The sequence below is a fragment of the Lemur catta genome, chromosome 1, assembly GCF_020740605.2.
Source record: "Lemur catta isolate mLemCat1 chromosome 1, mLemCat1.pri, whole genome shotgun sequence".
NCBI lineage: Eukaryota > Metazoa > Chordata > Mammalia > Primates > Lemuridae > Lemur > Lemur catta.
The window spans coordinates 133,516,539-133,529,677 of record NC_059128.1 but is presented as its reverse complement, the minus strand read 5'-3'; the positions used below and the strand labels follow the sequence as shown (position 1 = coordinate 133,529,677).

Here is a 13,139-nt window from a genome sequence, read left to right as displayed (position 1 = left end):
CCAGCTCCCTCTCTCCTACTCTTAAATTATAATTATACAATCAGGAACACTTTGGCACTTTGCAATAACCCTCCCAGCCCCTTTGGCCTTGTTTCTATTGATGTTTACAACAAAGCTTCTTTATTTTCCGTCATCTGTTGTGCCCTAGCATTGTCAGCACTGGCGCCCAGCAGCCAGGCGGCAAGGCAGGGCTACCCCTGCCATTTGGGGGTGCCTGGCACGGCATGAACTGGAGCAAGAGGCCCCTCCCAGGACAGCCTGTGGGGTATTTCCGATGCACATACACGATCTTAAGTTTGATCAGCCCGTGAACATGACTGTCAACACAAACAGAGAATGAATTCCTGTTTGCCAAAGTGGCTTGACCACTATTAAGTACTTCTGAGGTATGAAGTGGTGTTGCTTTTTGTTGAGAGATTTTTAAATATTTGCAACCTGAAGGAACCTTACATGTGGCCTTAAGAGTATATAACTCGTGCTTGCAGTTTGTTTAGCTAACCTAACAAAATTTTAATCAACCCTGAAACCACTTTTATTGTCATAAATTATGAATTGTTTGGATTGTGGAATGTGTGCTTATTCCTAAAGAGAGGGGCACGTGATGCTTTCCTTCAAGATAGTAATGGTAACGCAAATCTTTGTTTCTTTCATGAATATTATGGAAGATTATAACATACATAAAATAACTATATGTGTGTATATTCCCAATTTAAGTATCTGTTAAGGCAGAAAAGTATAAATACATTGTTTTAAAAAACACTGATAATAAATGCCAACTAATGATAAACCATTATTAATAGTTTTGCTACCAATTTTGGGGTGGCCCATATAGAATTGTTGGGCTAGGTAGAATGCCAGACTAGCTGGCATTTAATTTAACAATAAAATTGAATAAATTAAAGAAAGTTCCCAGCCGAGAGCCATATGTAAAATATGGAAATTAACAAATAGGATTAACTCAACCTTATTCAAGATGATAGCTCATTGCCGTTACCTGTATGAGCTCATGAATTTGAACTGGAGGCAAGCAATACATTTTAGTTAGGGTAATGGCAAGGTAGTAGGCTAAAGGAGAGAGTATTGCATGAAATTATAGGGCTTTTCAGTTATTAGGCAGCTTTATAATAAATTCATTTCAGTGAAATTGACAAATGATTGCTTAGCCTTGTATATTAATAGAACAGGCTCATAGAAAAAATAATATAGGGGCTCATGGGTATGCTATTGAAAAAATACTAATTAAAATATTCTTTTCAGTGGTAGATAGATCCTCTGGGTTTTGAAATGTTTGTTCACAGTTTATTAAATCTAGCTACTCCCTTAACCAAGAAGTTTGGGGTCCGGGCTGCAGGGGGAAAGTGAGAAAGCCAGAGGAAGTGTGAAGAGGGGTGAATGTGAATGAAAGGCCACCTGGAGGAAAGATACAGTAGCGTGAAGTAGCTGTGTAATGTAACTCAGGAGCCAGCTACTGCTCAAGTATGAAAGTGTAGATACAGCTTTACCAGGACTTATTATAACTGCAAAGTGAGAAGTGTGACCCTAGAGTCTGTGAGATTCTCTTTTAATTTCAACATCTAATGATTCTGTGTTAACCAAGGTGTAATAGAACTATCTTTGATTTCTCTTCTTGTCTCATTTCTTGTCTTCTTTAATAATAAGGACCACACATTCCCTACCTCTTAGAGCAGTCTGATTTTTGAAAATGGGGAGTCACTAAAGGTTTGCATTTCCCTGACGTTTCAGAGGCACCCACAGCTCTCCATCCCTCAAGAGGCACCTGGGGCTTCACTCCCTCCAGGAAGCCTTGCCCCCACACCTGTGACGGGCTGCCTGCTGTGAGTTCCTGTGGCATTTGCTGTCTAAACCCCAGCACTTCTAGGTTGGTTTGTATTTTACTGTTTGTGAATGTCCTGCCCCATCAGCTACGGTGGACAAGTCTTCCCTGTCAGGGATCATATTTTGTCCTGACTTTCTGTTTCCAAGGGATTGTCTAAGAATTCCCTCACTCCTTGATCTTTCTGTCACACTGGACTAGCAAAATCCTCAGTCCTGAAGGACCCCGCCCATCCTCCATCTCTGCACCTGCGCCCTGAGGGCGAGCCCTGCAGGAACATCGTCTTTGCTCCACACATCCTGACCCCACCAGCCATCAGGGACTGCCACGGACTCTTGACTCTGCCCCAAAGCCCAGTTTCTCTCTCTAAACTTGCCTGTCCGAGTTCTGCAGTCACATCCCCTCCCCCGCGCCCCCTACCGTCCCAGTGTTTGTTCTCTGTGGGCCCCTCAGCCTGCCTCTCCCGTTCCAGTATTGAGTCCCGAGCTGCCCTTCGCTCCTGGGGTGGCCTTGTGCCTGTAGTTTCCCACCTCACTGGTGGCTCTTCCCCTCCCCCTTGGCAGGCCCATCTTCTCCTCTAGGCTGTCAACCCCCACTGTTCTTCTAGACCGCGTCTCAGCCCTCCTGCCCCCTCCCCAGGTTCCTGCAGCTTTTCCTACGGGGAGCTAATGTCTGATTCCTGGATATGAGCATTTTTATCTCCCACCCCTGACTCCCTGGGGAACTTCAGACCCTCCTGTCCACCTGCCTAGCTGACACCAACACTCAGATGCCTCAAGAGCTTGTCAAATTTAAGAAGTGCAAATCTGAGCTTTTCTCTTAAAATGCACCATCTCAGTCCGCAGACTCTCCAGCTACCCTGTCCTGCAAGCCATTCTGACCCCCACCCCAATCTTTGCCCACGTTTCCAGCCTGCTGTCAAGCCGTGGTGATTCTTCTGCCACCTCGGTGTGCTGGAGTCTGTCTACCTCCTTCACCTCTGCTGCCTTCTGTCTTGTGGGGTTTTGCAGCGGCCGCTTCCCAGTGCTCCCGGCCTGCAATTCAGCCCATCCATGCATGCCACACGCCTTCTCAACTCCTGCACTTTTCTCCAATTAGCTCTGCCCCTCCTGCCCAGGGCCTGCCTTCTTTTCTGAAGCCCTCTCCACCCGCCTTCGCCTTCTCCTTCTCCTCCCGTCACCGCCCAGGGAAGCCTCACCTGTCCCCCGACCTGGCCCATGCCTCTTGTGTCATTACAGTTTTTCACATGTGCGACTCTTCAGCTGGTGCGTCTGCCCCTCTGAACCATAAGAACCACGAGGGTGAAGAGTGGTGTCTGAGCCACACCTGGAACCGAGGGGCCTCTCAAAGGTGGTGCTGATGAGAGGTTGGATGGGAAGGAAAATCCACAGGGGAAATTCTCAGTTTACACATTCCATTTTGGCTGAAAAGTTTTCCTATTTTTTTTTTTTTCACATAACATTTTTCAGAGCAGGTCCTTGTACAGCAAAAAGGATTCATAAAATTTCTCTTTTCCCTGCAAAAGGAGATGCTGTCGTGTGATACTGATCTCAGCAGCCTGGGGGAGGAATCAAGGGATGTGGAGGATCCACTGAGTGGATCTTGTGCTTTAAAAAAAATGATGTTTGATCCTACTTCCTTCCCTATTGGGCTTGACTTTCTCGGAGATCACTTAAAGCACAGGTGAGATAGAAATCACTTGGCATGTTCTCTGCAATGAAGGTGATGTGGAGTTGATTGCTTCTCAACTATTCCTTGCATCCTGCACTTTGTTTTTATTTATATTCTTCTCTAGTTCCACAAGATACTGAAATGCAGCCTGAATTGGCATCCAGCTTCATTCTAATTGTGGTTATTGTCACAGGGCTTGGGTTCCCACTCTGATTCTCTTTTTCTGTTATGTTTCAAACTTTGATAGTCCATTGCTAGGATAAAGGTATGTAAGTTTTAATTTTTCACAAAGATCCTCTGAAAATGACTTAGTACTGTAAGATACCTGAGTAAACTGGGCAGGAGAAGTTTTATTATTTTAGATTCCTGTTTCTGTTCAATGGCAGCTTCATATATGTTTGAGAAGCTGTCATTCCGATTGTTATTGCTTTGTTGTGTTCTGTCTTTTCCCTCTGGCCACCTTTCTTGTCTTGCCTTTGGCATTCTTCAGTTTAATGGCAGTATACTTAGGTGTGCTTTGATTATTATTTATAGCTTTGAATATAATTCTGTATCCATAGACGTATAACATTCATCAGTTGTGGAAAATTCTCAGTCCTTATTATATCTTCAAATATTAATCATCTTTGTTAGTCTATCTGTTCCATTATGTTCACATATAGCATCTGGTTTTTATTCTGTATCTGATCATCTTAATAGCTGAAGTCTTTTGTTGTTGTTGTTTGGAGACAGAATCTCGCTCTGTCGCCCGAGGTAGAGTACAGTGGCATCGTCATAGCTCACTGCGACCTCCAACTCCTGGGCTCAAGTGATCCTCCTGCCTCAGCCTCGCAAGTAGCTGGGACTCCAGGTGGGCACCACAACACCCAGCTAATTTTTCTGTTTTTTGTAGAGACAGGGTCTTGCTCTTGCTCTTGCTCTTGCTCAGGCTGGTCTCTAACTCCTGAGCTCAAGCAATCCTTGGGAAGAAGAAGTGTGTCTTGGAGATTTCCACTGCTCTGTGAATCCAGAAATGTGTTTAAAACTCTGCTGTATCAAGGGACTCATTCTTTTGTTGTTGGTTTGTTTTGTTTTTGTAACTGAGAATCCTTCAGAGTCCCTACCTAGGTACCCATGGGAAGCATAAAACTTTGAAGTGGTTTTTACTGCTACCAACAAGGGAAATGTAGCTTGGGCAGCAAGATGCAAAAATAATTAACCAAGAGAAAGTTCAGCTTTTCAAAGTCCTGTGTCAAAAGCTGTCCCCACCATTGGCTGGAACTTGGTTCTACTCTGCGTCCTCTGGAAGCACACCTTTGCTTTTGATTTTTTTGTTATTGTTTGTTTTTTGAGATAAGGTGTTGCTCTGTCACTCAGGCTGGAGTACAGTGGCGCAATCATACCTCACTGCAGCCTGGAACTCCTAAGCTCAAGAGATCCTGCCTCAGCCTCCCAAGTACCTATAGGCATGCATCACTATGCCTGGCTAATTTTTTGTATTTTTGGTAGAAATGGGGTCTTGCTGTGATGCCCAGGTTGGTCTCAAACTCCTGGCCTCTAGCAATCCTCCCGCCTCCCAAAGTGCTGGGATTACAGGAGTGAGCCACCTTGCTCAGCCTGCTTTAGTTCTTGAGCCCTGTCCAACCCCTCTAATGTGTCTTCCTCTTTCCCTTAATGGAGGTTCCTCTTTTGGTAAATTCACGCCCTACCTCATCTTTGTTTTTAAACATAGTTCCTATAAGGAAGGTAAATAGCACATGAATGACAGTGTTGTTCTTTGCGTATCCAAAAGTATAAATCTTATCCATTAATTAAATATTTACATCAAAAATTTAAAAGCCCTGTTTCTCAGATAATATTTTCTTTCTGGAGGGAAGTTGTCCTGGGCATGTGATCGGCAGGGCTGACCCATGGGACAGCTGGCCGTGAGGGTCACCCTCTGGTATTCCTCCCTTGCCGCTGCTGTCAGCAGCCACCACAGGCCCAAGGTCAGTCAGACATGAGACATTCGAGTTGCAGCTGGATGAGAGACAGAGATAAAGTCTGATGAGGGAGGGAGGGAGGCAGGCAGGGAGAGTTTAGGATGGGAGTGGTGCAGAGGAGTTCCCGAGTCCTCCAGGTTTTTTCTACAAGGTACACATTTAAGTCGAGCCCTTCCCACCTAGATAGTAATAACCTGTGCCATTTATTTTATATTTTTCTAGATCAATGAACTGAGCCATGTTCAAATCCCTGTTATGTTGATGCCAGATGACTTCAAAGCCTATTCAAAAATTAAGGTGGATAATCACCTTTTTAACAAGTAAGTACAAGTCCAACCTTTCACGAAACTGACGTGGCTGCCAGGAGTACGATTTCTGTGCATTTCTATAATCACATAATTTTTCAGTGGGTGGGAGTAAAGTTTTGCTGATGAAGTTAATCCTGTGATAAACATAACCATCTGTCATTCTCAGAGAAGCAGCAGCAGGCCCTCTGGGATAATATCCTTTGCCATATGGCATATTGTTCTCTATGAATATCTTATACTTTGAAAGTGATATTCTCATTACAATTTGAGGTTTTGAAGCTGTAAATTGCCTGGGCTTTTGAGCAGTTATGAACCTCTGCTCTCTTCCACAAAACTTTGAAAATGATGACTTTACACACAGTGATGACTGCATCATAGAACAATGAAGAATTAAGGTACATTTTTATAAAGTGTAATTGGATGGTCGGGTGTTGAGAATATTTCTCCTTCATTTGAATGTCGTTTTAGACATTGTTACAGAGCACCTGTTAAACGTTAGGTAGTCCACTGATGACACGTAAGACATGGCTCTGCCCTCCAGGGGCTCACGGTGAGGGCAGCAGTTAAAAATTGACATGTATACAAATTACTACAATTTAGTGTGCAAAGTACGGCAACAGAAAGGCATGTGTGTTTATATAATTTATATACATATCTGGTTCTGTGGGAACACAAAGGAAGAACCAGGTCTGAACGATTAGGGTGCATCTCAAAGAAACCCTGCCCACGTGAGGATCACTGTGGAATGTCTTAGCGGGGCCATTGTCCCCGTGTGAAGCTGATGTGTTCATTGTTTCTTATAATACTGTTCAGAGATTGACTTTCTGAGCGAATCTTCTCTATGTGAGTTTAGAACGGGGGATTTCTTTGAAAGAGGCCATACAGGGAGTGAGGGCACAGCCTCCTTTGCACGGTCCACTTGGCAGTGACTGCGCAGGCGCCCGGGCCCCGCTGTCGGACCCGTGCTCTGCTGTGCCCCCTTCTGGCTGCTGCCACCCTGCTCCTCCTGCAGGGCTTCCTCTGTCTGGCCCCTGCCACCTCCACCGCTTCCTCCTTGAGCAATGGCTGCTGCGGCGGGTAGCAGGATTACAGAGGGCACGCAGTAAAAGCATGCCTATTCCACAAAGGGGACAGACATCGTCCCTCTGGCCCCTTCTGTCTCCTGGATCTCACTGGGGGGTTGGGACCTGGTTCTGGGAGACGCACCTGTGCCTCGTTGGAGGGCGAACTCCAAGCACTCCTGTGGCTACACGTGGCAGATGCAAGTCTGGTTAACTCTTTGCCTACCTGAGCTTTGTTCCACAACATGCTTGTTTCAGAGAAAACATGCCGAGCCACTTCAAGTTCAAGGAATACTGCCCGATGGTTTTCCGTAATCTGCGGGAGAGGTTTGGAATCGATGATCAGGATTTCCAGGTGAGTTGCTTTTGAAACATTGGCTTCAAATGGGAAACGAGTTTTGTCGTGCCTTTTGCTCTGTAAAATAGGATTTATATTTTTGTCAATACAAGTAATTGTAGGATAGTAATTTTCATTTTGCGTAAGAAGTTTTCAGTGTTCTTTCAGCTAGGGACCTCTATACAATATGGTTTCAGTATAGAAGGCCATACGTAAAGAAATTATTCTTTGGAAGGAGACTGCTCTACAATCCAGCATCATGGTGCCCAAAGGGTGGCCTTTTACAAAACTTCTCCAGCAAGAGTTGGAGTTGGCCAACTTGAAAAGCAGAACACCAGAGCAATAATAATTCTTGAGGGGCCTCTACAAAGATAGGAAATGTGAATTCAACACACACATACATACTCAATGGGCTGCAGCTCTGCTGGTAGAACACAGCACTTTCATCTGGAAATGGGAGGATGCCATAAACCCTCCCACACTTGGTCTTAGGAACCCACCAGTCTTGGCCCCGATTCTGTGAAGCAACTTCCTCTGGCTCTTGGTTCCTACCATGTAGAAATGTGCGCTGTTGTTTTTTTCTCCATACTTGCCTGGTTCTCCATTGTAACTTTTTAAATATCTGCTGACCCCTGATGATTTTTCCTCAGAAAGGACCTAACGTGGGTTACCCAAGTTTCATGTAGAAAGCCAGATTCATAAACACTAAGGATTCTTTTTTTAAGAGCAAAAATCTAAGTATAGGTTGAGCATCCCCAATCAGAAAATCTGAAATCCAAAATGCTCCAAAATCCTAGAATTTTTGAGTGATGATGTGATGCCACAAATGGAAAATTTCACAATAAGTACTCAACACAACTTTTGTTTCATGTACAAAATTATCTGAAATATTATATAAAATTACCTTGAGGCTATAAGTTTAAGGTATATGTGAAACAAATAAATTTTGTGTTTAGACTTGGGTCCCATTGCCAAGATATCTCATTATGTATATGCAGATATTCCAAAATAAAAAATCTGAAACAATTCTGGTTCTAAGCATTTCAGGTAAGGAATGCTCAACCTGTACTGACTTACACTAAATCCCTTTAAATCTAGTAAACACTGTCTCTAATTTGCCCCAAAGTTAAAATCCTAATTTATCCTGCATTATCTTGCCACCCTGGGGACCTTACGAGTATTGGCACAGCTTACCCTGTATTTCCCCCCCAAATAATAGGGTCCCTAAGGCAAACCGAGCTCAGTTAGTACACTTTCCTGAAGATTTGTGCTTCTACTTCCCACCCCGCCCCACTGCTGGAAGTTTTTAGGAATGTCTCAGGTGCTCACTCAGGCATTGAGGGACTCTGTCTTTGGAAAAAGCAATGCTGGCTGGGCTGCCGGTGACATCCCCTCATTGTGCACTGCGGTCGTGGTTTGCACAGAGGCCCAGATCCTGAGCTGAGGCTCCGTGCACCCAGCAGAGGCTGATGGGACTGGTGGGTTATAGGTGCTCAGTTTGCTCTTAAAACTGCACTGGAGGCCGGGCGCGGTGGCTCACGCCTGTAATCCTAGCTCTGGGAGGCCGAGGCGGGTGGATCGCTCGAGGTCAGGAGTTCGAGACCAGCCTGAGCAAGAGCGAGACCCCGTTTCTACTAAAAATAGAAAGAAATTATCTGGCCAACTAAAAATATATATACAAAAAAAAAAAAAAAAATTAGCCGGGCATGGTGGCTCATGCCTGTAGTCCCAGCTACTCGGGAGGCTGAGGCAGTAGGATCGCTTAAGCCCAGGAGTCTGAGGTTGCTGTGAGCTAGGCTGATGCCACGGCACTCACTCTAGCCCGGGCAACAAAGTGAGACTCTGTCTCAAAAAAAAAAAAAACTGCACTGGAACCAGAACTCCTGGTGGGGCTTAATTTTTGAGAGAGAACTTAGATCACAGTGATGGACTTGAAATTTACTGCTGAAAAAAATTTCTCTTTTAAGGAATAATTATTGGAATAGTAAAAAGGGTTTATATGAAATAAAAAGGAATGATAATTCTATAGCACTTTTTAAGAACCACTGTTACATATAAAGAGCCCATATGAAAATGAATGAGCTACTTTAAAAGGAATTAACAGCAGATAACTTTGCTATCTCAAGAAAATCTCCTCTGCCTAAGTCTGGTACTAAAAACTAGTGTATTCGTCCCTCTGTCCCCATCCTTTGTTTTTTTGGTGTTTTTTTTTTTTTTTTTTTTTTTAAATAGCTTCACTAGCATTTCACAGAAACTGACTTTTGAGGGCCCATGCTACAGTGTCTTGTTAGATTCTTCAATTCATTACTGAAATGAAGTCTTTATATTTCTTCTCGTAATTAAGTCTGTCAAATGAGATCGATTCTGTCAGATGAGATCCAATATAGACCAATTACATTCTGAGTTCTGCACTGCAGCAGATAAAAGTAGTTTTTAAAAAATTTCCTTGAATCACCAATAGAAGTCACTGAACTACTGAGACAGGCACTGGCTTTTCTTCCTTCTTCCCCCCCTAAAAACAAAACCATGGGAGTAGATATTTAAATAAGTGCAAATTACTGAGTATAAACTTCGAAGGGAAATGAGGCAAGTGGAGGATGATTCACAAGTAACTAATTGACAAGTCTGTTAAACTCTTCGCAGGAGAGCTCAGGACTGAGGAGAGTCGGTGTGAGTGTAATTAATCATTGGAACACTCCTCCTTTTAGCTCTGCCTGGTGCTTTTGGCATTTAAATTGCTGCTTTCTCTTTGGCAACTGTATGTCTATTAAAAAAAAAAAAAGGTGGGCATTCAGAGTAACTATAGTAAACCAGGGGTATACTTCTCTTGCCTCTCAAGCTTATATTCCTTTCCTAGTGTCTGCACTGCTTAAAATTTTTTTCAGCAGGACAGGGTCCATGAGTTTCAACTAAGGACAAGATCATAAATGTGGGGCTGTGTCCCAGTTTGTTGGCTACATGGTTTGGGGGGAAAAAAGAGGGCAAGTGTGACAACTCTGGCTCCGGGGTCACCATTTGGCCCCTTGTGCGCTGCAGGGGCCCAGGCAGAATGTGAGCGTGGGCCAGGACCCCAGGCTTCGTCACCTCAGCTGGCGTGTTGCCGCTTCTCTTCCCAGGCAGCCCGTTCATCATGGCCAGTCCAAGTAGCAGATACCAGTTGACACGTGTGGCACCTAATAACTAAAAGCAAACTCACTTTCCTCTCCTAGAGCTTGCTCAGGTACATTTGCTGAGCAGAGTCCCCCACCGGCTGCCTCTGCCATTCCTGGGTACTAGCTACAGCACACTGTGTGTTTAAAAGATTTAATCTTTTTGAGTTCATCAGTGTGAGCTGGTTTGACTACTCCTTCCCAATCTGACTTGCAAAGTAGGATTGGAGACCTAGGCTCTCTCATCTTTTGGAGGCTCTGGATTACTGAAGAGGACCAGGCATTGCCTTTTTGTATTTATTCCTCCAAAGTGCTTGCATTTCTGACAAGCTGCTTTAAATCAGTGTGGCAGGAAGGAGCTCCATTGCCTGGTTCATTTCATGTTCAGACCTTTCCATGCAGTCAAATGGGTAAATGGTCTGGATTTGTCTTGTTTGTATGAACAAACAAGCCTTTTCGCTCCACCTGAAAAAAGGCAGTATTGATCCTTGGGAGGTCACTCTGACAGAGGTAGAACCTAGTAATTAGCCTACCTAATTGACCTCTATTCCTGAACTTCCCAAAAAGAACTGAAAGCATTCCTGCTGTCCCGGTAAACATTTGTGTCTTTCCTCTGGTTTTGATTTCTTGACTGTCTTTTAAAATTAAACTTCTTTTTCTTGTTGTTAAAGACAAATTCAAACAGCAGTTCTAGAATATTCATCATTAATAACAGTACCACCTAACATACATACGTAAACCTGTACATGTGTGTGGGGCGGGTACTCAGTGCTTCCAGATTCAGAACTTTCTCCAATACATTAGTGCTTTTTTAAATTACGTGATTGGTTTGTAATATGCTCAGAGTTGAATCATGTTCTTCTGATCATTGGCCAATGAGATGCCCCATCACCATACTTTTAAGATCTGTTGCAAGATGCATGCTGCCTGGAAGGACCCCCCTGTGACCGTAGCAGCAGTCCTGTATCTGCCATTACCCCTGTCCCCTCGAGCCCTAGTCCCCCTTAGGGCTGGGATTTCATACTCGATCATCAAATCAAGGTGTGTTTATTTGTACCTACTGTGTGTCCGGCTCTATGCTAGATATTCTGGGGAATGCAGAAGAGAAGAAAATGTAAGTAATCACTTTTTTAAAAAGCTATTACATGCTGGATTTCTGTATTAGATGCTAACGAGATTTACAAAAATCCAAGTTTGTTTTTTTTTTTTTTTTTGAGACAGAATCTGACTCTGTTGCCCGGGCTAGAGTGCCATGGTGTCATCATAGCTCACAGCAACCTCAAACTCCTTGGCTCAAGCGATCCTCCTGCCTCAGCCTCCTGAGTAGCTGGGACTACAGGCACTCACCACCATGCCCAGCTAATTTTTTCTATTTTTAGTAGAGACGGGGTCTCACTCTTGCTCAGGCTGGCCAACATCTTGATTTTTAACATTCTTCATGAAAATCTGCAACACCCTTTCCAGTCTCTCAGGGTATAAGAACCTCTTAAGATAGTTTTGGAAAGTCAAATAGAGGCTTCAGGTCACATTTCTGAGCTGCCAGAGAGGATTGCCTACCAGAAGCCAAAAAGTTATACAGGAGGAAGCTGATGCTATTAAACCTAAATAGACCACATAATTGGAACAAGGCCTCTTGTTCATCGTGGAGGATAATACCAGGTTTACTTTTCCCCTACTGCGTCTCCTGAATTAGAATCCTTCATTATTCACGTTGGATGCCCTTTCTTCTTTGTATTGGTAACAAAGAATTCTAATTTTAAGATAATTTTAAAAGTTAACATCTTAAACTTTTGGTATTCTTGTTTAAAGCTTAAAAATAAAATTCTGAAGTGTTTAAGACTTTCAGTATTTACCAAACTTGGGGGAAAAAAATCTTGCCAGCATCTCCAGGATATCAAGTCTATCAGATAAAACTGTCTTTCAGATGTTGATTTCCCACTTAGACTTTAAACTGCCTGAGGGCAGGGGCTGTGTCTGCCCTGTTTCCAGGCTGCTTTCATGCCACCTGTTCAGCACAGTGCCTGGCTCTGGCAAACACTGAAGAAGTACTTGTGGGAGAAAGGGAGGGAGGGCTCAGGAGGCATTTGGAGAGAAGTGAGTCAGAAGTGAGTCCTTTTGGCCGAAGCAGGAGAGATCATGCAGCATAAGGCGACTGGACAGTGGTGGAATCGTCGGAGATAAAGACGGGAAAATAACAAGAGACCTGGGAGAACTTGGAAACAGGGCTGAAGACTTCAACCCAGTTCTGCTGTCAGGGAGAGTAGTGATGTCACGAGGTCTGTATTCTCTAAAGACGACTGAACGGTTCTGTGCAGAATGCATACCAGGGAGACAGGAAATTAGGAGGCTATGAAATATCCCAGTGAGCCAGGGCACTTGTCTCGACAGTTACTGAGAGGTTTGGTGGCATATGGTCCACGGGAACACAACACAGGAGCCGGAGAGGCTGAGAGAGCAGGAGTACCAGTCACTGAGGGAGGGAATTTGGGGGCTGGGGGTGGGCTAGAGAGGAAGAAGAAGTGGAGTTTTTGACCTATGGGCTGGAGGTGGTGGGAGACACCCACCTGAGGCTGGTGGGGCAGCTGTCAGGCATCCCAGGGTGGTGCTTAGGACGGGGCCAGGAGCAGAGGCCCAGTTCTGGGAGGGATCGGCACAGACATGCTTTGGGGATTCCTCCTTGGTTGCACCATCACCAACGTGCTTCCTCCTTGGATGGCTAAGCTTTTTTATTCCTCTGTCACCAATTATTGCCTGTTGGGTCTACTCAGCCCTCTCTTGCACAGTTTGTCCTCGCAGGTTAGCTACCCTGGAAGGAAAT

The 13,139-nt window shown here is 44.3% G+C and overlaps 1 protein-coding gene across 2 annotated transcripts in view; it reads left to right on the top strand.

Moving 5' to 3' along the window:
- PIP4K2A (phosphatidylinositol-5-phosphate 4-kinase type 2 alpha) overlaps positions 1–13,139 on the top strand; it is a 161,847-nt gene that overhangs the window by 94,193 nt on the left and 54,515 nt on the right. Inside the window, exons 1-3 of one of the 2 annotated variants that reach the window (XM_045534769.1) lie at positions 4,334–4,355; positions 5,689–5,786; positions 7,094–7,190. In XM_045534769.1, the coding sequence (XP_045390725.1) occupies positions 5,722–5,786; positions 7,094–7,190 (162 nt within the window). In that variant the 5' untranslated portion in view covers positions 4,334–4,355; positions 5,689–5,721. Of the gene's footprint in view, positions 1–4,333; positions 4,356–5,688; positions 5,787–7,093; positions 7,191–13,139 lie in introns of those variants that run through there. The other variant, XM_045534758.1, reaches the window with a different exon arrangement.